Source organism: Gobius niger, assembly GCF_951799975.1.
Source record: "Gobius niger genome assembly, chromosome: 16".
In the NCBI taxonomy this organism is placed as follows: Eukaryota; Metazoa; Chordata; class Actinopteri; order Gobiiformes; family Gobiidae; genus Gobius; species Gobius niger.
In genome coordinates, this window is record NC_136867.1 from 25,626,753 (window position 1) to 25,653,285 (window position 26,533).

Consider the following 26,533-nt stretch of genomic DNA (forward strand, 5'->3'; position numbering starts at 1 on the left):
ATCACGAAGAAGAAGCTAACAGGCTAACGGGCAAAGCTAACTGCGAGCTAGCGTCACTTTAAACAGTATTTACAGCCAAGTTTGAGTGAAAACAATTATTTCCATTGTGTAATTGGATGCACAGTAACCCTCTCTCCCTTCGCCTTTTCTGTCAGCGTAGTATTTACTCTCCAAGACAATTAATAAGTTAAAAAATCGCAACTTGCTACGACACCTGCAGTTGCGCTTATAGCCTCTAGGGGCGAGAGTTACTTAGTGCTGCTTTAAGGGGAATCAGTGGCTTGTTAAATATACTGTAGCAAAACTGAGGCGTTAAATGTCATTCAAAAGCATTCAATTAGACTTAAACTGGCATTAAAGCCCATTTTCTTTCATAATAATTACATTTTACTCCATATTGTAGTTGAAAATATAAGAAATGTTGAGCAAACACATGCAGCTGCCGCTCAAGTGTCCTGTTGTGCACGATTTACTTTTCAATATGCAAATTTCCCTTCACCCTTCTGTTTGCTGGAACGTTTGTGGCATCGTAGTTTGACACAAAAACAGCTTTAAAATCATTAACTCTGACTTGCTGCCACCTGTATGAACCCTAGGGAATTTAAATGCCACCCGCAGATAATCTTCTTACATGTTTTCAGCCTAATTGCTGCTAATGTACTGACCGGCAGACTCCACAGCTCAGTCAAAGCCGCCCCCTGGGTCAGTGGTGTTTGTGGAGAACTGTGTCAAGGAGCTATTTTTGCCGCAGCAGTTTCGTTTTACAGCGCGTTACTGTACGTCTCCCTCCCATTCACCCCCAGACCTCGCAGACCCTTCAGACGCCCTTATCACCGCTGCCATCCAGGCCCCTCCCGGGCGCTCGGCCAGTGCTGCTACTCAGCTACTCAAAACTGAATCTCCCGGTTTCTCGGTGGGGTCTCGTTCTGTGTTAAACCTGCTCACCCAGTAGTTTGGGTCTCTGCGGACATGCCCTGAAATACATGTCTTTCTGGAACTAGTTACTGGCCATTGGTGACGGCATTAAAGGGATATTTCAGGATTTTTGATATAGTGCCTCATTTCCTAGTTATCCAGAGTGTTGCTGATTTCTGGAGATGTTTTTTTGTAATTCATGCAGTTCTTATATTTGAAGAGTTTTGTGGCGCTAGGCTAGTGCAAGGCTAGTGCATTTCTATGGTATCAGCTAGCCTGCATTACAGTGTGACCCGCTCCACAGAGCACCTGAGGCAAATCACTTATAACACCAGACTAACCATATAAATGTCTGTGTCGATAGAATATTTTTTGGAATAAAACTGACCTTGCATCACATGAATGATCGCATTTTGAGAGACTATTTTCTAGCAGATCACTCCGCCGCTGCGTAGCTTATACAACCACGAAGCTGATGCTGCTCAAATATACGTTTTTTTTAAATGCAAAACGGTTAAAATGACTCTATGGACACAGACATGTACACTGCGTTCCAAATTATTATGCAAATTGGATTTTTGTGTCAAAAAGGTAAAAAAAAAAGCAATAATAATGAAACTCATGGATGGTATCGTGTCTTGGGGCTCTATGAATCACTGACATAAATCTCAGAGACCTGGGATTATTAGTTGTCAGGTTAAGCCCAGTTAAGGGAAAAACTACTGAAAAAGGGTGTTCCACTTTATTATGCAGATCATCATTTTCAAGCAATATGGGAAAGAAAAAGGGTCTTTCTGCTGATTAAAAGTGTGAAATAGTTGAATGCCTTGGTCTAGGTATGAAAACCTTCGATATTTCATGAAAGATTAAGCTTAATCATCATACAGATAAGAGATTTGTGGATGATTCAGAGCACACTCGGATCTGTGCAGATAAAGGCACAATATGGACGGTTTCAGCCAGACAAACACATCAGATTATGAGAACAGATGCTACAAAGCAGCATTCAGGTATTTGAAGCTGTTGGTGCCTCTGGAGTCCCCCAAACATCAAGGTGTAGGACCCTCCAGAGGCTGCAGTTGTGCATAAACCTTCTATCCGGGCCTCCCCTAAACTGTTAATTGAATGTTCATCAACAGAAACGGCTGCAGTGGCTCAGAAATACATGAAGACTCATTTTCAAACAGTCTTGTTCACTGATGAGCGCCGTGTAGCCCTGGATGGTCAAATCAATGGAGTAGTGGATGGTTGGTGAATGACCACAATGTCCCAACAAGGCTGTGACGTCAGTAAAGAGGTGGCGGAGTCATGTTTTGGGCCAGAATCATGGGGAGAGAGCTGGTCGGCCCCTTTAGGATCCCTGAAGGTGTGAAAATGACCTTTGAAAAATATGTGGAGTTTCTGACTGACCACTGTCTTCTATGCTACAAAAAGAAGAGCCGTGCTTTCCCTAACAAAATCCTCTTCATGCATGACAACGCACCATGTCCTGCTGTAAAGAATATCTCTGCATCACTGGCTGCTATGGGCATAAAAGGAGAGAAACTCATGATGTGGACCCCCTCCTACCCTGACTTCAACCCTATTGAGAACCTTTGGTGCCTCAACAAAAAAAACTTCTATGAGGGTGGGAGGCAGTTTTCATCCAAACAGCAGCTCTGGGAGGCTATTCTAACATCCTGCAAAGAAATCCAAGCAGAAACTGTCCAAAAACTCACAAGTTTAATGGATTTAAGAATTTTGAAGCTGCGATCACACAAGGGCTCCTAGGTTAAAATATAACTTGACCTGTTAATATTTTTTGGATTGAAATAGCTTTTGATTTCAGTAAATATGACCTCCTAATGCTACAAATGCAACAAGTGAGCATTTTCAGTTAATTACGAGCTTTAAAATGTATTGAAACGATGAGTTGCATAATAACTTGGAACAGTGGATTTTGAGGTTTTTAGTATATTTATTTTTGAAAAAAATACTGTTATCACTAGGAAATTTTTTCCACCACATTTAAATGATCCTCTACCAGTTAAAGACTTAAAAATTATGCTGACTCTTATTTGAGCTGACAATTTAGAAAATCTTAGAAAAATGTCATTTGCATAATAATTTGGAACGCAGTGTATATGGTTAGTCTGTTGTTATAAGTGATTTGCCTCAGGTGCACTGTGGAGTGTGGTAAAATGGTAAATGGTCTCAACTTATATAGCGCTTTTCCACCTACATTAGGCACTCAAAGCGCTTTATGTCAGACTGTTTTTAATGCAGGCTAGCTGATACCATAGAAATGTGCTAGCCTTGCATTAGCCTAGCGCCACGAAACTCTTCAAATATAAGAACTGCATGAATTACAAAAAAAAAATATCTCGAGAAATCACTGTGGATAACTAGGAAATTAGGCCCTATGTTAAAAATCCTGTAAAATATCCCTTTAAGCTCTGACCTCCAGACCAGTGACGACACGGTCACAGCCTCCGCGCAACACAGACGTCACATATTTATGAAAATACATCAAAATAACCACAATATTAGAGCGCTGTAAAGCTTAAAAACACAGAGTCTGCTGTGAGTCCCATTTGCTTTGCGATTAGGGCTGGATACTGTTCATTATTGTAGATACCGGTGCTTTAGGACAGTGTTTCCCAACCAGGGGTATGGGGACCCCTGAAGATACTCGAGTGAGATTATATTGCTTTAAAAGGAAAGTTGGTTTTAATTGTTTTTTGCCAAAAGGTTTGAATTTTAACTTGATTTTGGACACAACACAACACAGTACTGCTGGGTGGCACAGTGGCACAGCGGTTATCGCTCGTGCTTCACAGCTAGAAGGTCCCAGGTTCAATTCCCGGACAGGCCTTTCTGTGTGGAGTTTGCCTGTTCTCCCCGTGTCTGCGTAGGTTTCCTCCGGGTGTTCCTGTTTCCCCAACCACTAAAACATGTACAATAGGCCAGGATGGTGTGTGTGAGTGGGTGGTTGGTGGTGGTCGGAGGTAGGGCTGAAAGATATATCGTTATCGTATCGATATCGAGATGTGAACTTTCGAAATATTAAAATTGAAAAAGCAAGATATAAAAGATATAGATTTTCAGGCGCTGGAATTTTTTGTTGGGTAGGGGAGGGGCGCCCACCTGTCGACTGGAGGGCGGGGGTGGGGGAGTTAAAAAAGTTGGTGAACACGGACTTGTCAATCTGTTTTTCTGAAAAATGCTTAATTTTTACCTAACCCATAGTTATATCGTATCGAGATATCTGGCATGAATATCGAGATATGAAAGTTTGTCCATATCGTTCAGCAATGGCACAGACTGGTTTCCTCGCTTCCATCAGTCTACCCCAGGGCTGCTGTGGCAACAATAGTAGCTAACCATCAATGAGTATGGAGCAATGACTACAGTGCAGCGCTTTGAGAAACTTGGTAACACACACTTGTAAAGCGCAAGTGTCATCCATTATTATTTTTACTAAATAAATACAGAATAATCATAGGTCAGTCGGTCACTTTCATAATCGTAGCAACATCCTCAAAGTTGTGGCGACTCGGAGGAAACACTTCCTTTAACGCTGTCCCTGGATCGGCATCAAAACTTAGTCTGTAAACAGATATATATGTATTTTTACTACCTTTTTAATACTTTTATTTCTTCGTTAACAGTTGTACCTAATCTGTGATATGACGTCATGACCCAAACACACACAGATTAATATCACTAATGTTATTTCACTTGTAATGCTGTATCAATCTATTGTCACGTTCTTTGGGGGAATTTCGACATTTCAAATTACAATATCAATCCAATTATGACCTAATACTTCAATTCTACATGAACTTAACTTATATCGACCATTTTCTTGCCAACATCATGTCACTAATACTGAATGTTTTCTCTCTGCAGATCAACAGAATGCCCTGAAAGTGGTTCGAGCTGCAAAGCCACGGACGAGAAAATCAAGCAAGGTAAAAATGTGAATGTGAAATGGTAAATGTTATTACAGTATCGCGTTTCTTTAAAGGGAGACTCAGTAACTCCGGGCGACTCTCCTGCTCAGCTCTTTGTTTAAACGTTGGGAGGATATAGCGTTTTACTAACAGGCCTGAAGTCATGCGTTTCATCACTTCTACTACTAGACCGTCGCTTTAGGCCTTTCAGAACAAAAGCCCTCACTCTGCATTCGCAAGTTTTGAATGCAGCAGTTGAAGGAAGCTAATATTTGTTTTAAGACAGAGTTTGGTGAGTATATACACGAAAATGTACTTTTTCCCACTTTCATTCGACGTACGATGATGTTTCTTCAAGGTCCAAGTACATTATATTTATTTATTTGGTTTGTTTGATTGATCATATTTTGTTTGGTTTTGAAGATGCCAAAACCTGTCAAAGATTTTACTTTTTCATAGCGCTGGAGCAAAGTATTGTGATACGTATCGGATCATGACAAAAGTGGATCGTCCCAGCCCTAATTCATTCACTCAACATTCAAATACGTCTTCTATGTTTATGTAGGATTAAATATATGAATATATGAAATAGGGATGTATCGATCCACATTTTGAGCTCCCGATCCGATATTTTTGACACTTCATCTGGCCGAAACCGATCCGATACAGTCTTTTTGTATTATTATATTTTTATATAATATATAGTCGTTTTTTTTTAAACATGCAAGCGGTTTTGGCTTTAGCTTTGAATTTTAAATAAGAACGTTTTTCAGAAGCCGGTGTTGTAGACAAATGAATGTACAGCCTCCTCTGTGGTGTGGATGTTGTTCTGTTATGATTGATTGTACAGTTTCTGTGATTTTATTTTGGCAGCGTCTGAATTCTGTGTTGAATTGTGTCTTGTGAGCCCATGAGGGCACTTACTTATGTGCAAGACACAGTATTAAGAACAAATCAAACAAATCAAAGCAGTGTCCGAGCTTAGCGATCGCATGAAGGCCGTGAATCTGTGGTTCTGGATCTGCAGCGGCTCCAGTCTGGTCCAGATCCAGGACCACAGATTCACGGCCGTCTTGTATCCGACCCGTCCAGTCATCAAATCCGATCCAATCCGACACTGTAAAAAAAAAAGCCTGATCGGCTACCGATACTGAATATCGGATCAATGCATCCCTAATATGAAATAGGGGCGATATGGCAAACAAATTAATCACATTTTTTGTAATATTGGTAACTTTTCATAATAAAATAACTACATATTGCTAATTAATGAACTTTATGACATATCTATTTTTGAAACCTTACTTCAAACAACATCAAATACTTTCCTCAAGCTTCATTGAACACAAAAGTCTTCCATTGCCTCGTTCAAACTTCAAAACTGGGTTCTGTTTCTGCTAAAGAAGTGGCTGGAAATCTGACGATTACTGAGGTTGTGATTTTTGTTAATTGCTCAGCTCTAATATGAAATTACAATCTGGGGAAATATTATCATTTCATTGTATGAACTATTTCAATGAATAAGAGCGGTTCAGTCTCCAGTTGTGAGAAATACGAAGCAAAGCACAAGTTTCCAGGGCAACCTTTCTCATCCAAGGCAACGACTGTATTGAAGTGCGCCGGAACATGCAGTACATTTCCCAAGGTACTTTTAGAGGAGGGAAGGTTTTAGATGTGCCCGTGTGCCCAGTGTTTATCTGAAGGATCTGTTCTTTAAATCACATTCCTCTGATACAGCGGTGGGCAATTAATTTCACAAGGGGCCACATAAGACGCCTGAATTGAGTCGGAGCCGCACCAAAAATAACTTCATCCTATTGTAAATTGCACTAAATTGTGTATTTTGAGTATCTGATATGGTATTTAGTAGGACTATTATTTTCTGAAAATATTTAGCCATATCAAGCCAAGGACGCGCATGTGTGTGCATCGTTATTTAGCTTATTCAACTTCTTATACTCAGAGTTTCTGGGAAGTGAAGCAATAGCAGGGGAGGGGGGTAAGTAAAGTAGTTAACAAAGTCTCCTAAATAAAAATATCTTACCATTGAGGAAGTCTTTTTCAATAAATGAAGAATAATGAGCCTGACAGGACTGCAGCCAATGTGTTGTTTGTGTCCTGATCTCTCATTATGACAGTGCCCTCTGCTGGACACGTGTGGAATTATTTCCTTTTATTTTATTTAAGCAGCCCCCTAGTGGCTGGAGTGAGCATTCAAAAATCATATCTCTGCAAAGGAATGGGCTAGAGACTTAACTTTTTTTTTTGGACATACTTTAATTTATGCCGTACAAGTCGTGGGCCGGATTCCATCATCTCGCGGGCCGGATCTGGCCCACGGGCTGTAATTTGCCCAGGTCTGCTCTAATACAACTCCCAAAGTGAGAGTGAAAAGATCCGTCATTGTGTCAAGTGTTTGATGGACGTGTCCGACCCGCCTCCCGCTTAAGGCCCACAGTCGCCTGGAGGCGGCGCGGCCACATTCCTGCTGCCGCTGTAATGTACACACAGTCAGCCTGGCCCTGAACGCAGCGTGTTTCAGCGTCACATGTTCTGTTCTCTTCAGTGGGAACTCTGCACCTGCCCCGCGCTGCCTCCACTGGTCTGAGCCGCTTCAGGGGATCTGTTTGTCTTCACGACTGGTTTTTCCTCCCAGTGTTTAACCTTCACATGTTCATTCTTCAAAATTATAATCCTCATCGAACAAGTTGAGATGGAGAGACGTTCAGTGGATGTGCAAAGATTTAGGAGTTGATTCATGAAACTTGAAATCACAATTTAAAGGTTTGGTAGTAGCAAATTGCAAAGTCATAGAGTGATAGAGACTTCCTGTTTTTTTGGATTGGAAATAGCCTTTAAGAGACTAGATGCAAATTGGTCACTTTATACTCACTACTGCCACCTCAGGTCTTATGTGTAACTGCAGCCTCTATATTAAGCTCGTGCATGACGGCACTTAGGATCCGAAGTAGCAACTTTTTGAGTGACAGTGCAGGATTTTAGAGGCAGTTGTGGTGAACAGGTCTGAGCTCATTCTACACATTAGGACATGGCTGGAACATGTAGGGGGAGGAAAATACTTTCATTCTTTCAAAAGTACCTATGAAACGTAAATAAATCAGCCCCGATATGGTCAATAATCCAGGTCAAAACATCCCCATATTTGTGTTAAAACCAGACCTGGAGCAGTATTTAGTTACATTCACACATTTTGTTTAGGTCGCTCTTCTTCTTCTGCTGCTCTGATCTATATTTCCTGGGTTTTGCTGTGTAATAGTTGGGGTTTTAACATTTTTAGACTCCGTATAGTTCATTAAAATGAAGCCTCCCACAACTTCCTGCAGAACAATAGTATTATATATATTTTAAGTTGCAGACGTTCGCTCATAATTTCAGAAACATGACAGATACAGACTCACCGATTTTGTTTTTGAACCTGCTCATTTTTGTCTTTCAAAAATAGCTGCTAAACATAAACAAATCAGCCCTATGCCCCTAGTAAAGCGCCCCCTGTTGTCACAGTTCAACATTGACACATGTTACAGTTTAGAAGCTTCATACACAGGATTATAGACGAGACATTTGGAAATATCGGCCATATTCGACCTCTAGTATAATTGAGTTTGAGAATCGATCAATTCTTGTAGGAATAGTAAAAACTTTACTACTGATGATTTTTCCCTTTCTGCTGCTCCAGTGACATTAAAAACCTACATTTATCACATTAATACATTACAGTAAGTGGCTTAAAGAGTTTATTGAATCTTCTTTTATAAGCTAGTTACTAATGCAAATAAAACCTGGAAGCCGCAGGAACATGTTCAGGGAGCAGCCGCATCGATTTGTTGTGAATCAACTTCTTAAATCGAAGTCATTCCTTATCCAGCAATTTTAGTTTTGTTTGTTCTTTACTGTAAAAATGTCACTGTACTCTCCAGTATCTGTGCGGCCTTGGCTCGTATTTGCTCTTTGGTCCTTTTTCCCAAGTTTATCTGATGTTGCCAAATGGAAAACTGACCTATTTTTGGCTCCACTGATAAAACCACTATTCTCTGTGAAATGCTTCTTAACTTTACAGCCATTATTCTAAATATTCTGTCTTTTTGTGTTCCCACAGTCGAGTGACTTCAGCGACATCACGAATTGGCCAACGCCCGGAGAACTCGCAAAAGAGGCAAGTTTTTAAACGCCACAAACTTGCCATATTCATCTATTGACTTCATGTCTTTTCAGGGGAATCAAGCCTGTGTGAAAATATAATGCAGTATTTCACTTTTAGTTAATTTTAGTTGATAGATGGGCGAGTAATTACAGATATTGTCAATAATCCAGGTCAAAACGTCCCCATATTTGTGTTAAAACCGGACCAGGAGCAGTATTTTGTTACACAGATACAGACGGCATCTCGTCATAGAAGGGGGCGTGGCTTCACCGAGGGGGAAAATCTTTTGGGAAACACAATTTTCCGCTCTTTTTAGCCATTTTCTGGTGGAATATGAACTTATTTATCACATAAATAAAGTCCAGTGTAAATCGGGCCCATATGGATATTTTCTCACAGCAGATTGTTCAGTAGAAGCAGTGTTCATTTCGTCGCCTAAAATATTTAGTGTAAATTTTAGTCAAAGTGATATTTTTGGCGACTAAAATTGGACTAAAACTAAATTAAAAGTTTTTCATGAGACTAAAACTATGACTAAAATGTCCAGATGTTTTAGTCGACTAAAATAAGACTAAATAAATATGAAAAAATTAGAGACTAAAATCATCCAAACTTCTATTGACCGTCTGAAAAAGCCTCAGATCATTTTAATTCAAAACCAAATGAACAGGTTTGTGCTTTATTCATGTGGAAGCAGCTCCATGACGTCGAGGACCAGGATAAAATATGATTATAATGAATATTATAAATGCAAATTCGACTAAATTAGACTTAAATTTAGTCGACTAAATTGAAAACCTTTTTTTGACTAAATCTCGACTTAAATTAAATTACATTTTAGTCAAAAGACTAAGACTAAAACTAAAATAAAATATGCTTTCAAAATTAGCACTGTGTAGAAGTGAAAAAACTGCATTCATAGCAAACGCTAGCTAGCGTTAGAATTAGCACAATGCTAACATGTAGCATCACAGAACAACCCTAATGCCGCATTTATGCATGAATAATGCAAATCAACGGGAAAGTTGTCGAAGTATTCAGAGTGCAGTATAAAGTAACGGAATACGATACAAAATACACTTTAGGGCAAGTATTCAGTCTGCATCTAATACAATTTAGATGGAAGTATTCTCCTCATCTCTGTCGTCACGGCACCATTGATTTGTTTGCATGCCATTAGCTAGACCTGTCACAATAAGTACTGTATCAACTTATCGTTCACAAAATACCAGATATTTATTTTAGCACAAAATTTATCATCAGCCCATTTATTTATTTATTGTAAAACTTAAACAATTTTCTCGAAGTGCATTGTATTCTGGGTTTCATCATGGGTAATTCCTCCTGTTGCCAGTGGGGGCGCTCCAAGCAACAAACAAGCCCCTCAAAAGAGCAGTTTTCAATCATTAAGTGAGTTTAAATTATGAATTAGTATGAAATATCAAAGCTGAGGAGTCGTAAGCCGCTAATATGAATCAAGTTTACTTTAGTCCTATTCGCTCTTTAGGATGTTGTATCACTGTAGACGTGCGGTTTTGCTGAAATACAGTTTTTAAACGTGTAGAAAATGGAAAGGCAGACGAAGACCTGACCTGAAATATCCTGTTAGACGACACTAAACACACAACAGTCGAGATCCTTGTGCAAAGCTCAAACCCCGGAGCACAGGGCCAACAAATGTAGGTTAACTGCATGAATTTCAGCGCAGTTCATTTTCAAGTGACGGCCTGCCGGAAAATGAAAACGTCCTGATCCTTCTGTATTGTGTTGCTGGTTTGAATCAGTTTTTACATTTTACATTTCACATTGTTTGTTTGGTAGGAGGTGAAGGTTTAGACTGAATAAGCACAATTACTTAAACAAAACTCAACTCCAGTTATCGTATTCAACATTAGAGCATATTTACAGGCAGGGTTATCATAAGTTCAGTCAATGTAATAGTTTTAATGAGACTAAAACTGACTAAGATCTCCATGTTCACTTGTATAAACTAAAAAAAAATAAGAAGGGACTAAAAACACAGTTTACATTCACTGCCAGAGGAACAAGTCTGTGCTTTGTTTGTGTGGGAGGAACTCCATAAAGCTGGAATTAGATTAAATACAGTATGTTTGAATGCAATAATATCAATGGCCTCTTTAGTCTTTTGGATGAAATAGCTTTTAGTTTTTTGTGCCATTTCGGTCATTTCTAAATGTGATTGTTTTAGTCGATGAGAACACAAAAGGTTTTAGTCAGTTTCTTGAATTGTTTTAAGTTAGTATTTCAACAAATTAATTTTGATGTATAAGATTACACAGGGGAGAGAGAGAGGGAAGAGAGGAGAGGAGGGAGAGAGGGAGAGAAGGGAGAGAGGAAGGAGAGTGGGAAGAGAGAGAGGGAAGAGAGGGAGGAGAGAGATGGGAGAGAAAGAGGGGAGAGAGGAGAGAGGAGAGGAGGGAGAGAGGAAGAGAGAGAGGAGAGAGGAGAGGAGAGGAGGGAGAGAGAGAGGAAGGAGAGAGGAGGGAGAGAGAGGAGTGAGAGGAGGGAGAGAGAGAGGAGGGAGAGAGAGAGAGAGAAGGGAGAGAGGAAGGAGAGAGGAGAGAGAGAGAGGAGAGGAGGGAGAGAGAGGAGTGAGAGGAGGGAGAGAGAGAGGAGAGGAGAGGAGAGGAGAGGAGAGGAGGGAGGAGAGAAGACAGACAGGGAGGAGAGAAGACAGACAGGGAAGAGAGGGAGGAGAGAGGAAGGAGAGAGGAGAGGAGGGAGAGAGAGAGGAGTGAGAGGAGAGGAGGGAGAGAGAGGAGAGGAGGGAGAGAGAGAGGAGAGGAGGGAGAGAGGGGAGAGAGGGAGGAGAGAGGAGAGGAGGGAGAGAGGGAGGAGAGAGGAGAGGAGGGAGAGAGGGAGGAGAGAGGAGAGGAGGGAGAGAGCGGAGAGAGGGAGGAGAGAGGAGAGGAGGGAGAGAGAGAGAGAGAGAGGAGAGGAGGGAGAGAGGAAGGAGAGAGAGGAGAGGAGAGGAGGGAGAGAGGGGAGAGAGGGAGGAGAGAGGGAGGAGAGGAGAGGAGGGAGAGAGGGAGAGAGGGAGAGAGGGGAGAGAGGGGAGAGAGGGAGGAGAGAGTAGAGGAGGGAGGAGAGAGGAGAGGGGGGAGAGATGGGAGAGAGGGGAGAGAGAGGGAGAGGAGAGGGAGAGAGAAATGGGGAGAGAGATTGAGGCGAGAGATGGGAGAGAGATGAGGGGAGAGGAGAGGAGAGGAGAGGAGAGAGATGGCAGAGAGAGATGGCAGAGAGAGGCCCTGTGACCTGATGGTGGCGCTCTAGGTCAAACGTAGCGTGTCTGTTCCCCAGCTCCCTGCACAAGCTCAGGTTTTCTGATGAACCACTTTCTCACATCTCACAGAAACTCATCAACGTCTCGCGTTTTAGTCGCCAAAGACCTATTTTTAATTATAAAATAAAGCCCGCCAACGTAATGATATTATTACAGTGGTCCCTGGTTTATCGCGGGTGTTACGTTCTAAAAATAACCCACAATAAATGAAATCCATGAAGTAGCCAGCTTTATTTTTGACAATTATTATGTATGTCTGATATGATTTTTAGATGTATAGCATGTTTCTCTTAACTCTAAACCGTGTCCTCGTTCAGCAGCAGCACGTGGTCACCAACAACAGCAACATCAAGAAGCCGCAGTCGTCCCGCCGGGAGCGAGGGGAGCGAGGGGAGCGCGGAGACCGGGAGAAGCGGCGGGAGCGCCCGGACCGGAAGTCTGAGAGCAGCATCGATGGCGGCGACAGCAAAGAGAACCAGGAGACGCCGCTGGAGCCGGGAATCCAAGAAACAGACGACAAAACGACCGCGGAGGCGAAGGGGAGCGCGCTGAAGAAGAGAGGAGGAGGTGAGGCGGAGAAAAGGGAAGATTTAAAACTATCTGAGGGATTTCGTTAAGTAATTTGACGTGTCTGGATCCTGAGAATCTCATTAGACATTTTAGTGACATTTTACCACTTCAGTTTCTGTCAAAGTTTCAATCCGACGCTCTCAGAACAGGTTTCAGCTGATTTATCTCCAGATTTGTTTTCCTGCTGCATGAAAAGCATTGATTTGTTGCATCGAGGCATGACGCTGCTGCTTTTGTGGCCAAGAATGAGGCATGTTGGCGAACTGTCAGCACTTTGCATAAGTAAAACATAGAAGCTGCAGTTACACATGCGACCTGAGGTGGCAGTAGTGAGTTGAAAATCTGTATTTCAATTTTATCTGCAATAACAGGGTCGATGTTTTTAGCCCTTAGGAATAAAAACACTCTTGTGCAAAGTGTATTCAATGCGTTGCTAAAGCCAAAGTTGCCAAATCTCTTAGATTGAAGGTTTATTTTGCACAAGTGCATGTTTTAGATTAACTACTATTGTATTCTATGTTATATGTAGGGCTGAGCACTGTTACTTTTTTTCGATACCGATACTTAAACGATACTTGGTTTTCAATACTGATACTTGAACGATACTTGGTTTTCAATACCGGTTTTTAAACGATACTTTTTTCGATACCTACACTAAAATATTTGTCATGTAGAACCAGAAAACAGATTAATAATGTAAATTTATTCCTTTTCTTTCCATTTAATTTCTTTTTTATTTGTATTATTTATTTGAGGTGAAACCAAGAACCAAGAAACTTTCTTTAAAAGAGAGGGAAAAAAGTTTTTCTTATTTGCCCCCCATTTTTATCCACTTTTTTCCCAATTTTTCAAAGTTCTTTTCTTTCTTTTTTTTCCCTATTTTCCCAAAATGTTCCTTATTTTCCCCAACTTTTTCATGTTTTAAATTTTTTTTCTCCCTATTTTGCTCCACATTTTCCCTGATTTTTTCCAAACTTGTAATAATTTCCCCCTAATTCTTCTGGGTACCTTTTAAAAAAAGTGCCTGTTGTTCCAGTGACAGCATTAAAGGAAGTGTCTTGGTTGTTTCAGCTCAAATTAATGATACAAATTTAAAAGAAATGATCATTATTGTCTTGTTTTCTGGTTCTCGATGGCAAGTATTGTACTAGAAGCATCAAAAAAAAGTATTAAATTACATGCATGGAATAAAATGTAACCATACCCAGCCCTACATCACTGAAGAACATAGTAGCTCATGTGTTTTCCATTTGTTGATCACTACTTCAGTACTTTCTGATTTAAAACATGTCCGTGTTCTGTGTTTGGCATTTCTCGGGGCACTCTGTTACTTTTTAGTCTGATTCAGTGGTTCTCAGCCGGAGGGTCGGGACCCAGAAGGGCCTCGCGGGATCATTTCCAGTGGACCGCGGGACTTTGCCCAATGAGCTGTTTTGATAGTTATAGCCTTTAAAGGGACTGTACGGAGTTTAAAAATGTTAAACTTTTTCCACTGAGGGCCACAAACAGAAAATTATACAAACAACTGGGCCGCGCTCAGTCGAGGTCAGATAATAACGTCACCTCTATTGTATTAAAGCCACACTGCGTAGAACTTTACCCAATAAATAAAATTTAAAGGCACACTGCGTAACATTTTGGATTATGCTTTTGCCATCAGTACAAAACATGTTTCTAATGCCCAGCTCGACACAGACAATGCTGTTTCTGCAGTGGGTAATCAAAGAATGGATTTGGATGAGGACCTAGACCCTGTTTAAGTCTCAAATTCTGCTGCTTTAGTCACATCTCCATGAAAACGAGCTGGAGACGGACCCCCTCCTGTTAAAGTTATGTCGTGTCTTAGGAGAGCTGAGGCCGCTGCAAAATTACATGCTCTTTTGTGATATTTTTCAATGATGGAAAATATCTACCCCAAAAATAAAATTGAAATACAATCTTTTATTTTATGACAAAGTTCTACGCGGTGTGACTTTAAATGCATTTCATCATTGAAAAATACCTTATAAATGTACAAACAAACATTCGTGAGGCTCACCCCTCCTAAGATATGACCGTAAACTTAACCGTTTAGTTTCTCATCCAAGTCCATTCTTTTATTACACACGGCAGTAACAGCATGTTCTGTGTCATTAAGAGCATGTTTTGTTTTCCCGCAACAGTACATACCAAAATATTATGCAGTGTACCTTCTAAATTTAGCAAATAAAATGAAATGTTGACTATGGTCAGTGTTTCCTACAGATTTCAGGGTTTCTGTGGTGGGAGTGAGTGCCCCCTAGGGGAGTCCAGGGGCCCCCATTTCTCTTTAATTTAGATGCGTTTTCCTGCATTCTGGTGCTTTTTAAGCATTAAATAATAACTCTTTTTGGCTGTTATGCTGCTATGAAAAGAATAATTTCTGGTTAATAAACACAGGGTACATTTTTTTTTAAATACCAACTAATGTATTAGTTGGAAACCCTGATGCTTATAATTAAACATGCTTAAAGTACTTTTTTTTTTTTTTTAAAACAGCCTTCATCACAGTTTTCTATTAATGGGTTGCAGGTTCTAGAATATTATGATGTCATCGGACCCAGGACCCTAGCTAAAAAGAAAATATGTGAATTTAAACAATGATCATTAATATCAATCACTGGGTCCATGATCTCTCTGTACAAAACCAAACATTTCCTCAAAAACAAAATAATTTTCCTCTATATAATAGTATAGGCCTTTAGAACGCTGTAATGTCACCTGCAACCCAGCAATTAATGGATTTTCATTTATTTCATATATATTCAATTAAAGCAAAAAAGAAAAAGTCTATTTTTTTAAATTATATTTCTAGAATTTGCGGCCCCCTTCGGTTTATTAACTTTGGACATGTCTCAGTATGGAAAAACGGTGGCCTGTTCCTTTAAGGTAAACGTATTACTTATCATTATTACTTACTGTATCGCAATATCAGATTTGGCCCCCGAGTATCATGATATCACAACCTGGTATTGTGGCAGAAAGTATCGCGATATAAGTTGAATGTCTGGGCTGGTCCTGAATCGTCCGGCTGAGAACCCCTGCCTCGCCCTCCCGCCCTGTGCTCACTGCTGTTGTCGGTGTGTGAATCGTCGCTAGGTAACAAGCGTAAGTGGGTTTCTCTGCCGCTGGAGGACGCGTCCCGGGACGAGGGCGCCAAGTCAGCCGACGAGTCACATGACCCCGCGTCGCCCAATCACACGTCGTCGCCGCCGCCCCTGAGTAGTAACAGGCCGCATGATAGCAGCAGCAGCAGGAGTAAGTCTGTCTCCGCTTTAACCAATCGTCTCTGCTCAACAGGCTGGGCTCAACATCCAGGGTTTAGTGTAAAAAAAAAAAGACAAAAACACTCACGGAAGCTTCAGATTCAGTCACGAGTTTCATATTTGGCCGAGTAATTATTCGGAATCAACCACAAACCAGATGAAAACATGTGCCGTTTTAAAACTATAGGCTCATCTTTATTATAACATGTGATGTGACCCCAGCCTTTTGAAGCATGTGTTCAGTGTGTTCAGTGTGTTCAGAGTGTTCAGTGTGATCTGTAATGGCTGCTTTGGTGGCTGATGCATTTAAAGTGGTGTGAAATCATTCTGCATGGGTCGTATTTCAAGTCTGAATAGAATAAAAATTGTAAACCATAGATTTATTGCATTAAAGGCTCTGTACCTGATTTGGTTTTTTTTCTGGCAATGGAACACACTTTGCTTCGTCCTCTAGTCTGTTGTAAACTCAGACATTGTGTGGGGGAAACACTGCCTTTAATTATAAAGCATTTGAATCAACTTTTATGGAATTGCGGGACAATTTTCTAGCATTTGGGTGATTAAAGTAGCGATACCTGATTGTACAAAGAAACGGGGTCACTCAAATTTCAAATTGCTATTTTCTTCCAAACTCATCTCAAACTTTCCTAATGCATTTACAACATCATTTTGTCACAGGGACTGAGTTTAAACCAGGTTTCACAACTTTCAGGAAGAAAACTGTCACTTCACTGTAAAAAATGCCTATTAGCCTGACATTTTATGACGGTTTAAAAGGCTTTAAAACCAGTATTTTTTGGAGAGACAAATTTTGGGGGTCACCAGATCTTGCAGATAAAAACTATATCTTTTATTAGCATATAATATAATATTTTACTGTAGCATGTGTGTCCTATTTAACCTGAGAGCCATTATTTGTTCTTATACAGGAACAGGCCACCGTTTTTACATACTGAGATATGTTCTTACCTTAGCTTTGACGAGTTCTTTAGGACCTGTCTGGTCTTCCCCCGTGCCTTCAGTCACGTAAACACAGCGCAGACGGCGTTAGCATTTAGCCTCACCCTCTCTCCACTATAGCTCCAAAACAGGTCAAGATAGAAGCTACCAAGCTCTTCCACGTTTTCCGTATTTAAATATGGTTACGTGAAGTGTTACACAACAAAGTATAATTATCCATCCATCCATTTTCTTCCGCTTTATCCGGGGCCGGGTCGCGGGGGCAGCAGTCTCAGCAGAGATGCCCAAACTTCCCGGTCCACACACCTCCTCCAGCTGTTCTGGGGGGACCCCGAGGCGACACCAGGCCAGCTCGGAGACATAGTCCCACCACCGTGTCCTGGGTCTTCCACAAGGCCTTGTCCCACTAGGACATGCCTGGAACACCTCCCGCGGGAGGCGACCAGGAGGCATCCGGAACAGATGCCCGAGCCACCTCAGCCGCTCCTTTCGACGTGAAGGAGCAGCGACTCTACTCCGAGCTCCTCCCGGGTAACTGAGCTCCTCACCCGATCTCGAAGGGTGCGCCCAGCCACCCTGCGAAGGAAACTCATTTCGGCCGCTTGTATTCGCGATCTTGTCCTTTCGGTCATTACCCAAATCTCATGACCATAGGTGAGGGTGGGAACGTAGATCGATCGGTAAATCGAGAGCTTTGCCCCGACTCAGCTCCCTCTTCACCACGACAGACCGATACAGCGACCGCATCACTGCTGACGCCGCACCGATCCGTCTATCGATCTCACGCTCCATCCGTCCCCCACTCGTGAACAAGACCCCGAGATACTTGAACTCCTCCACTTGAGGTAAGGACTCCCCACCGACCTGTAGAGGGGAAGCCACCTTTTTTTTCCGGTGGAGAACCATGGCCTCAGATTTGGAGGTGCTGATCCCCATCCCGGCCGCTACACACTCGGCTGCAAACCGCCCCAGAGCGTGCTGAAGGTCCTGGTTCGTTGAAGCCAACAGAACAACATAATCCGCAAACAGCAGAGATGAGATCCTGAGGCTCCCAAACCGGACACCCTCCGGCCCCTGGCTGCGCCTAGAAATTCTGTCCATAAAAGTGATGAACAGAACCGGTGACAAAGGGCAGCCCTGGCGGAGACCAACACGCACCGGGAACAGGTCTGACTTACTGCCGGCAATGCGAACCAAGCTCCTGCTGCGGTCATACAGGGAACGGACAGCCCTTAGCAGAGGGCCCCGGACCCCATACTCCCGGAGCACCCCCCACAGGGCACCACGAGGGACGCGGTCGAACGCTTTCTCCAGATCCACAAAACACATGTGGACTGGTTGGGCGAACTCCCACGAACCCTCAAGCACCCGACGGAGGGTATGGAGCTGGTCCAGTGTGCCACGACCAGGACGAAAACCGCATTGTTCCTCCTGGATCCAAGGTTCAACTATCGGCCGGATCCTCCTCTCCAGCACCCTGGAGTAGACCTTACCGGGGAGGCTAAGGAGGGTGATCCCTCTGTAATTGGAACACACCCTCCGATCCCCCTTCTTAAAGAGAGGGACCACCACCCCAGTCTGCCAATCCAGGGGCACTGTCCCCGACCGCCACGCGATGTTGCAGAGACGTGTCAGCCAAGACAGTCCTACAACATCCAGAGACTTAAGGTACTCAGGGCGAATCTCATCCACCCCCGGAGCCTTGCCACCAAGGAGCTTTCTCACCACCTTGGTGACTTCAGCCCCGGTGATGAGCGAGCCCACCTCCGAGTCCCCAGCCTCTGCTTCCTCATTGGAAGACGTGACGACGGGATTGAGGAGGTCCTCGAAGTACTCCTTCCACCGCCCAACGACATCCCCAGTCAAGGTCAGCAGCTCCCCCACCTGCACTGTAAACAGTGTTGGTGAAGCACTGCTTCCCCCTCCTGAGGTGCCGGACGGTTTGCCAGAATCTCTTCGAGGCCGACCGATAGTCTTCCTCCATGGCCTCCCCGAACTCCTCCCAGACACGAGTTTTTGCCTCCGTGACCGCACGAGCTGCAGCACGCTTGGCCTGCCGGTACCTCTCAGCTGCCTCAGGAGTCCCACAAGCCAACAAGGCCAGGTAGGACTCCTTCTTCAGCTTGACGGCATCCCTTACTTCCGGGCGCCACCACCGGGTTCGGGGATTGCCGCCGCGACAGGCACCAGAGACCTTACGGCCACAACTGCGAGCAGCCGCATCGACAATGAAGGAGGAGAACAGAGTCCACTCGGACTCCATGTCCCCAGCCTCCCCCGGTATCTGGGTGAAGCTCTTCCGGAGGTGGGAGTTGAAGACCCCACTGACAGAGGGATCCGCCAGACGTTCCCAGCAGACCCTCACAACACGCTTGGGCCTGCCAGGTCTGACCGGCTTCCTCCCCTGCCAGCGGATCCAGCTCACCACCAGGTGGTGATCAGTTGACAGCTCCGCCCCTCTCTTCACCCGAGTGTCCGAGACACGCGGCCGGAGGTCAGACGACACAAGTACAAAGTCGATCATCGACCTCCTGCCTAGGGTGTCCTGGTGCCACGTGCACTTATGGACACCCTTGTGCTCGAACATGGTGTTCGTTATGGACAAACTGTGACTAGCACAGAAGTCCAATAACAGAACACCACTCGGGTTCAGATCGGGGAGGCCGTTCCTCCCAATCACTCCCTCCCAGGTCTCACTGTCGTTACCCACGTGGGCATTGAAGTCCCCCAGTAGAACAATGGAGTCCCCAGTCGGAGCACCATCAAGTACCCCTCCCAGGGACTTCAAGAAGGCCGGGTACTCTGCACCGATGTTGGGCCCGTAGGCCGAGACAACGGTGAGAGACCTGTCCCCGACCCGAAGGCGTAGGGACGCGACCCTCTCGTCCACCAGGGTGAACTCCAACACGTGACGGCTGAGCTGGGGGGATATGAGCAAACCCACCCCAGCCCGCCGCCTCTCCCCGCGGGCAACTCCAGAAAAATGGAGAGTCCAGCCTCTCTCCAGGAGTTGGGATCCGGAACCCAAGCTGTGCGTGGAGGTGAGCCCGACTATATCTAGTCGGTATCTCTCAACCTCCCGCACAAGCTCAGGCTCCTTCCCCCCCAGGGAAGTGACGTTCCATGTCCCGAACGCCAGAAGCTGCACATGCGGACCAGGACTGCCACCCAGTCCTCTCCGCACCCGACCCCATGGATCCCTCTGCGGGTGGTGAGTCCACAGGAGGGCGGGCCCACGTCGTCCCTTCGGGCTGGGCCCGGCCGGGCCCCGTGGGCAGAGGCCCGGCCACCAGACGCTCGCGTTCGGGCCCCAACCCCAGGTCTAGCTCCAGGGTGGGGCCCCGGCTGCGCCATGCCGGGCGGCGTCACGGTCCTGTGACGCCGAGCTGCTCTTCGTCTGACCCGTCACCTCGGACCTGTTTGCCATGGGAGACCCTACCAGGGGCATAAAGCCCCGGACAACATAGCTCCTCGGATCATTCGGGTACTCAAACAACCCCACCACGTTAAGGTGGCAGCTCATAGGGGTTGAGTATAATTACACAAAATTAAACAATGTGGATTTTCTAAGCGGATAAAAGGGGGGACTATATTGTAGGCGTAAAAATACCAGGAGTAGTTCGAAATCTGAAAAAACTCAAAAGTTGAAGTTCACAGGACATAATAGACCTAACTCTGATTTAAAGGTGCATTATGCAACTTTAACATCAAAACATGTGGCTGTGAGGATAGATACGAGGCCAGGATATGTTAGCCTGGCCTAGTATCTAACGAGGCCAGCATATCTCTCTCTATGAGAAAAGGAAGCATTACATAAGTAGTTCATAGTAGTCTCTTGAGGGGCACACGTAGCATCTATTGGTGCTTGTTTATGGTCGTACAATCCTCCTGTGGTCCTACATATCTAGGAAAGGCTTTCTCACACCTCCAAGTAAAATCACTCGCCATTGCTTCACTACCATAACACTATAAAGTAGAAGCGGCGTTCGATCCTAACATATGCGAACAGTTAGCAAGTTGGCTAGTCCATGTAGCCATCAAACATAGCAAATTATGAATGATCCAGATGTTTTCAGCTGTTGTCAACCCATCGACCACATAACGGTGAGGTCAAAGCCTAGTTAGAAATCATTAATGGACAAACCTTTTAGATTTTCCCTCTGAAACAAATTAGCGTATAAAGGTGCTAAATGCTAACTCAAATTCAAGTTTTTTGGGTTGGATACACACTTAACAAATCCACAGAAATTGTTTCGCCATACTTTAATATAGCACCTGGCTTCTCCATTCTTTTGTATGGGGATGGGCTCAATTAGCAGGATTCTTAAAGGAATAGGCCACCGTTTTTACATACTGAGATATGTTCTTACCTTAGCTTTGACGAGTTCTTTAGGACCTGTAAGGGCCAGATAGGCCTGCTTTGATTTTATTATTGCACTTCCGCTATGTGACGTCATTTCCTGTTTTGGGGAGGCGGAAATGTTCAAATGTGTCATGGCGCGGGGAGAATACCAGGAGTAGTTCGAAATCTGCGCAATACAATATAGTTCCCCCTTTTATCCGCTTAGAAAATCCACATTGTTTACTTTTGTGTAATTATACTTTGTAGTGTCACACTTCACGTAACCATATTTAAATAGGGAAAACGTGGAAGAGCTTGGTAGCTTCTATCTTGACCTGTTTTGGAGCTATAGAGGAGAGAGGGAGAGGCTAAATGCTAACACCGTCTGTGTTTACGTGACTGAAGGCACGGGTGAAGATCAGACGGGTCCTAAAGAACTCGTCAAAGCTAAGGTAAGAACATATCTCAGTATGTAAAAACGGTGGCCTGTTCCTTTAAGGCAGAGGGAACTCGGAGAATACATGAACACCTCAATGGGTTAGCGAGACACAAAGGTTGTTGTATTTTTCATCATCTTCTGAACTTTTGTATAACCTTTGAGTTTCCCGTGGTCTTGGTTTGGGAGGTGGATTTAAGTGTCGTCTTCGTGTCTTGTGCCGCAGGTTGGAGGAGAGACCCGCGGGACTTCGCCGACGACTCGAGCACTCGCAGTGAAAACGGCGTCCGAGGAGGCCTCAGAGGGCGGGGCAAAGGACGAGGGAGAGGGCGGGGCCGCGGGAGAGGAGGTACACGAACATCAACACGTGTCCATTGGTTTATTTCATTCATAATTTCACACGAAGAGTTGTAGATATTTCGATATAAATAGGGAAGTAAACTCTTTTTCTCTCTCTCTCCAGGCCGATACGAGTTTTCCAGTTTCCGCGATTCGTCGGACGGTTCGAGCTCCCAGGTCCCGTCGGAGTTCGGGACGAATATGGTTTATTACTATGACGACGGAAACAAGGTGCAGATGTACACGGTCGACGAGAAGCTGCTGAAGGAGTACATCAAACGACAGATGTGAGTAACGGGGTTAAAATGACGTATGGGCTTAAAACGGGACTAAACCAGAACCAAACCAAATCTAAATCAGGACAAACCAGCGCTAAACTGGGAGAAAAAAAATGGAAATGGTGGTGAAACACTAAATCTGCTGTTCTTCGCCATCAGCCCTGTCTCGATGGCAAATTTGAAGTTCGATATATTGAGGCAGGAAAATATTATTGACAAAGATGCTAGAAACTGTCAACTGGGTTTGATTCCCACCTGAACGGGGCCTTTCTGTGTGGAGTTTGCATGTTCTCCCCGTGCCTGCGTAGGTTTCCTCCGGGTACTTTCCTCTCAGTGGGTTCCTGGTTAAATAAAGTTCAAACTCTATACCAGGGGGAGGCAACGTCATGCCCGGGGGCCAAATCCGGCCCTTCTGCTAAGAACCTTTGCCGATCAGGATGTTTTTTATGATATTATGACTCAAATGAGAGATCAAATGCCTGTGAATACTCTAAAAATGTGTGAAATACAGTCAATTCTTTACAAAATCTTCAAACAGAAGCTGATGACTTTTTTCGATGCCTATATAAAAATATCTGTCGTTTAGAAACAGAAAACAGAGCAATAATGTTTGGAAGATTTGCAAATTCCATCTCCAATGGCAAGAAAAATGGGGAATAATTTGGGGGAAAATGTGGCTCAAAATAAGGAAAAATGTTGAAGAAAAAAAGTGAAGAAATGGGACAAAAATAAATGGGGAATACATTGGGGAAATGTAGAAAATATCCATCCATCCATCCATTCTCTTCCGCTTTATCTGGGGCCGGGTCACGGGGGCAGCAGTCTCAGCAGAGATGCCCAGACTTCCCGATCCACACACACCTCCTCCAGCTGTTCTGGGGGGACCCCGAGGCGACACCAGGCCAGCTCGGAGACATAGTCTAGAAAATATTGCAATAAAAAATGGGGAAAACAACCTTTCATGGTGTCCCTTGACCAAACAACATCGAAACAGTATTTTGTTCCCCCCGGTAACTACATTACCATTACCAGTAGAACCTAAACTTTTTTCCCGATACCAGACTATCGTTTAATGGTAGCCCTAATCATGTACATACAACCATGGCATTTGTAGAAAATGGTGCTTTACATTGGACTAAAATTGGCTTGGTCTTTTTACAATGAAGAAAATAGTCCCTCCACCAAACAAACCCCTGCTCTATACCATAAACATTGCAGTAAACCTTTGTTCTTAAAGGGGCAAGATCAGAGGTGTCCAAACTTTTTTCATGGGGGCATATTGAAGCGTACACGGGGTGAAGGGCCAAAGATCGGTGGTTAATGCTGCAAAACCTTCGACAAGCAGAGGTTTAATGCGTAAAAACCTTCATACCAGTTTCCGTCACACAATAAAATGTTAGTTCTTAGGTTAGAATTGTGCAGAATTATTACATTTAAAATAAAAAGAATAATCTCTGATGTTTACTGATTCAGCAAGAAGGCCGAGGGCCGCCAGAAATTGGTCTGAGAGCCGCATTTGGCCCCCGGGCTAGATGCAAGTCGGCCATTTTATACTCACTACTGCCACCTCTGGTCAGGCATGTAACTGCAGATTCTATATTAAGCACGTGCATGACGGCACTTCAGATCCTAACACCTTTTTGAGTGACAGTGCAGGATTATAGAGGCAGGTCTGGGCTCATTCTACACATTAGGCCATGGCTGGAACATGTAGGGGGAGGAAAATACTTCATTTTAACATTTTTAAACTCTATGTTCCCTTTTAAAGTGCATAATCATATCCTAAAATACCACACAAGCTGCAAGTAACAAGTAACCCAATTTGCATCAAGTTAATAATGCAAATAAATGTACAGACGACAAATATTGAGGCCAAATGTGCATCGTTTATCTGTTATCTATTGAACGACAAGTCGATATAGTAATTATCGTGACAGCCCTAGTGGTGGGTGAAGTGTCTCAGCCCAAGGACACAATGACAGGATTCAAACCAACGACCTGCTCTGCCGTCTGAGAGTCACAAAGAAGGAATCTAGAACTAAAACTAAACGCTAAACAAACCACGAGCTTTTGCAGGGTTCCAGCAGACATTAAGCGTTATTGTATGACTTGTGCAATAAAGTATTTAATTGAATTGGCAATAAATCAAATTATCCTCGAGTGGCGTGGTGCTGGAAGTTTTTCCTCCAGGAGTTCATCAAAAATACAAAAAAAGATGGTTCCTAGCACATTCACTCTGTTTTTGGTTTCCACCGTTGTGTCCAATATGTACATTTCCCATCATTCTCCCGTGTACTGAAATCTTAACACATCACAAATACATAGATTTATTTAATTATAATGTTATTAAAAAGTGTTACATGTGACTGCTGCCCGTATAATCCGTGTTTTCGGACTGAAAAGGGTCTAAAGTTCCATTAAAACAGGTGCACGATTCATAATTTGTTCCCCCTTTTGCCTGTAGTGAGACATAAATCACGACTGGGGCAATAAACCTCCTGAACTCCACGTGTTTGGACTCCTCTGCACTCGTCCTTTTGACCTGCAGGAGGCGCTGTTCCCTCTCGGACCACACTGGCCTCTTTAGTATCTACCTCGGCACTAAATATAGCTCCTGGAGTGAATTGTTTTGCTTCGACCAGGGCTTTCTCTGAGTCTAATTCTGTTCAGATTCACTCGGCCGTCGTTACATAAAGAAGTGCTGTTTTCGCCTGAAGCTGCTGCATGTTTCAGATTGGACAGTAGGAGGCGCAGGAACGGACGCATTTCACTTAAGTTCATTATACCTGAACATTAACTCATGCTTTTTGAAATCGTTTCTTTCTCCCAGTATGATGATTGATTTCTCATAATTACTCACGGATTTGGCAGGAAAACTTAGCAAATAGTGAATGCCTGATCGAAGTATTAATGTCCCGCACGCTTATACGGTCCTTCTAGAAAGACATTAGGTTTATATAATGACATAGTGAACTGCTATCGTCTTCTCAGAGGCCTCTGTGAAAGATCCTGTAAGTGTATTGTAAGATAAAGACATAATGAATGTAATAAAAAGAATGTCCCACATGATCTCGATCCTGGGAGACTCCGAGGGCTTTATCAGGGTTTCCGCTGGACATTAAGAAACATTTAAAGTCACTAAATTAATTATGCCAAATTTATATTTAAACGGAATGTTCCCTCAGAGACAGACAACAATTTTTACTGCTTACATCCATCCAAAACACTAAAACTCTGGTCCAAAACTAATTATATTTAGCTTAAAAGTTTTTCTGTTGTGACTAGTACGGTTTTGAATAGCAAGATTTGCCCTCACTCCCTTTTGACCCATCTCACAAAATGAATCATGCCCTGAATTTTTTGCATTTGTAGCATTAATGATATCATATTTAGGCACAAGGCAATTCAAAGTGCTTCACAGTTGCTTAAAATTACAAGAAAACAGATAAAATCAATAAAAAACATCAACATGAAATTAATTAATTACAGTAAAAGGCAAGAGTGCAGATAAAATACTTTCATGTCATGTACACGGGTGAAACAAACTGTTTTCAGCCTGGATTTGAACATGTCAGAGTTGAGGCCTGTCTCACATCCTCATGAAGACTGTTCCAGATTTTAGCTGCATGAAACTGAAACACAGCATCACCGTGTTTAGTCCTGACTCTGGGAACCACCAGGAGGCCCCTCCCTGAAGTTCTCAGGGCCCGAGATGGTTCATACGGCTCTAACATGTCAGAGATGGACCTCGGTGCTAAACCATGAAGAGACTTGTACAAAAGCAGTTTTAAAGTCTAGTCTCTGAGTGACAGGAAGCCAGTGCAGAGACCGGAGCACTGGACTAATATGGTCGTATTTCCTGGTTGTCGTCAGGACTCGACCTGTAGAAACCCTGTTTAAGGTTGAGCCAGCACTGGATCCCAACTGGCGGGCCGGGACCTTTTCTACAGAACATCTCACTCGATATTTATCTACTGAAAACAAAAAGCAAGACCAGAACCAGAACAG

At 43.5% G+C, this 26,533-nt stretch overlaps 2 protein-coding genes across 3 annotated transcripts in view; one reads left to right on the plus strand and one right to left on the minus strand.

The window, feature by feature from the left end:
* LOC306975827 (dr1-associated corepressor) overlaps positions 1-12,716 on the minus strand; it is a 31,256-nt gene extending 18,540 nt beyond the window's left edge. The window contains exon 1 of the mRNA XM_079573599.1: positions 12,612-12,716. The gene's annotated coding sequence lies outside the window, so the exon portion shown is untranslated. The remainder of the gene's footprint in view (positions 1-12,611) is intronic.
* larp1b (La ribonucleoprotein 1B) overlaps positions 1-26,533 on the plus strand; it is a 54,850-nt gene that overhangs the window by 5,602 nt on the left and 22,715 nt on the right. The window contains exons 2-7 of one of the 2 annotated variants that reach the window (XM_079573397.1): positions 4,807-4,868; positions 8,968-9,024; positions 12,637-12,883; positions 16,004-16,166; positions 22,142-22,257; positions 22,372-22,534. In XM_079573397.1, the coding sequence (XP_079429523.1) occupies positions 4,807-4,868; positions 8,968-9,024; positions 12,637-12,883; positions 16,004-16,166; positions 22,142-22,257; positions 22,372-22,534 (808 nt within the window). The remainder of the gene's footprint in view (positions 1-4,806; positions 4,869-8,967; positions 9,025-12,636; positions 12,884-16,003; positions 16,167-22,141; positions 22,258-22,371; positions 22,535-26,533) is intronic. The other variant, XM_079573398.1, reaches the window with a different exon arrangement.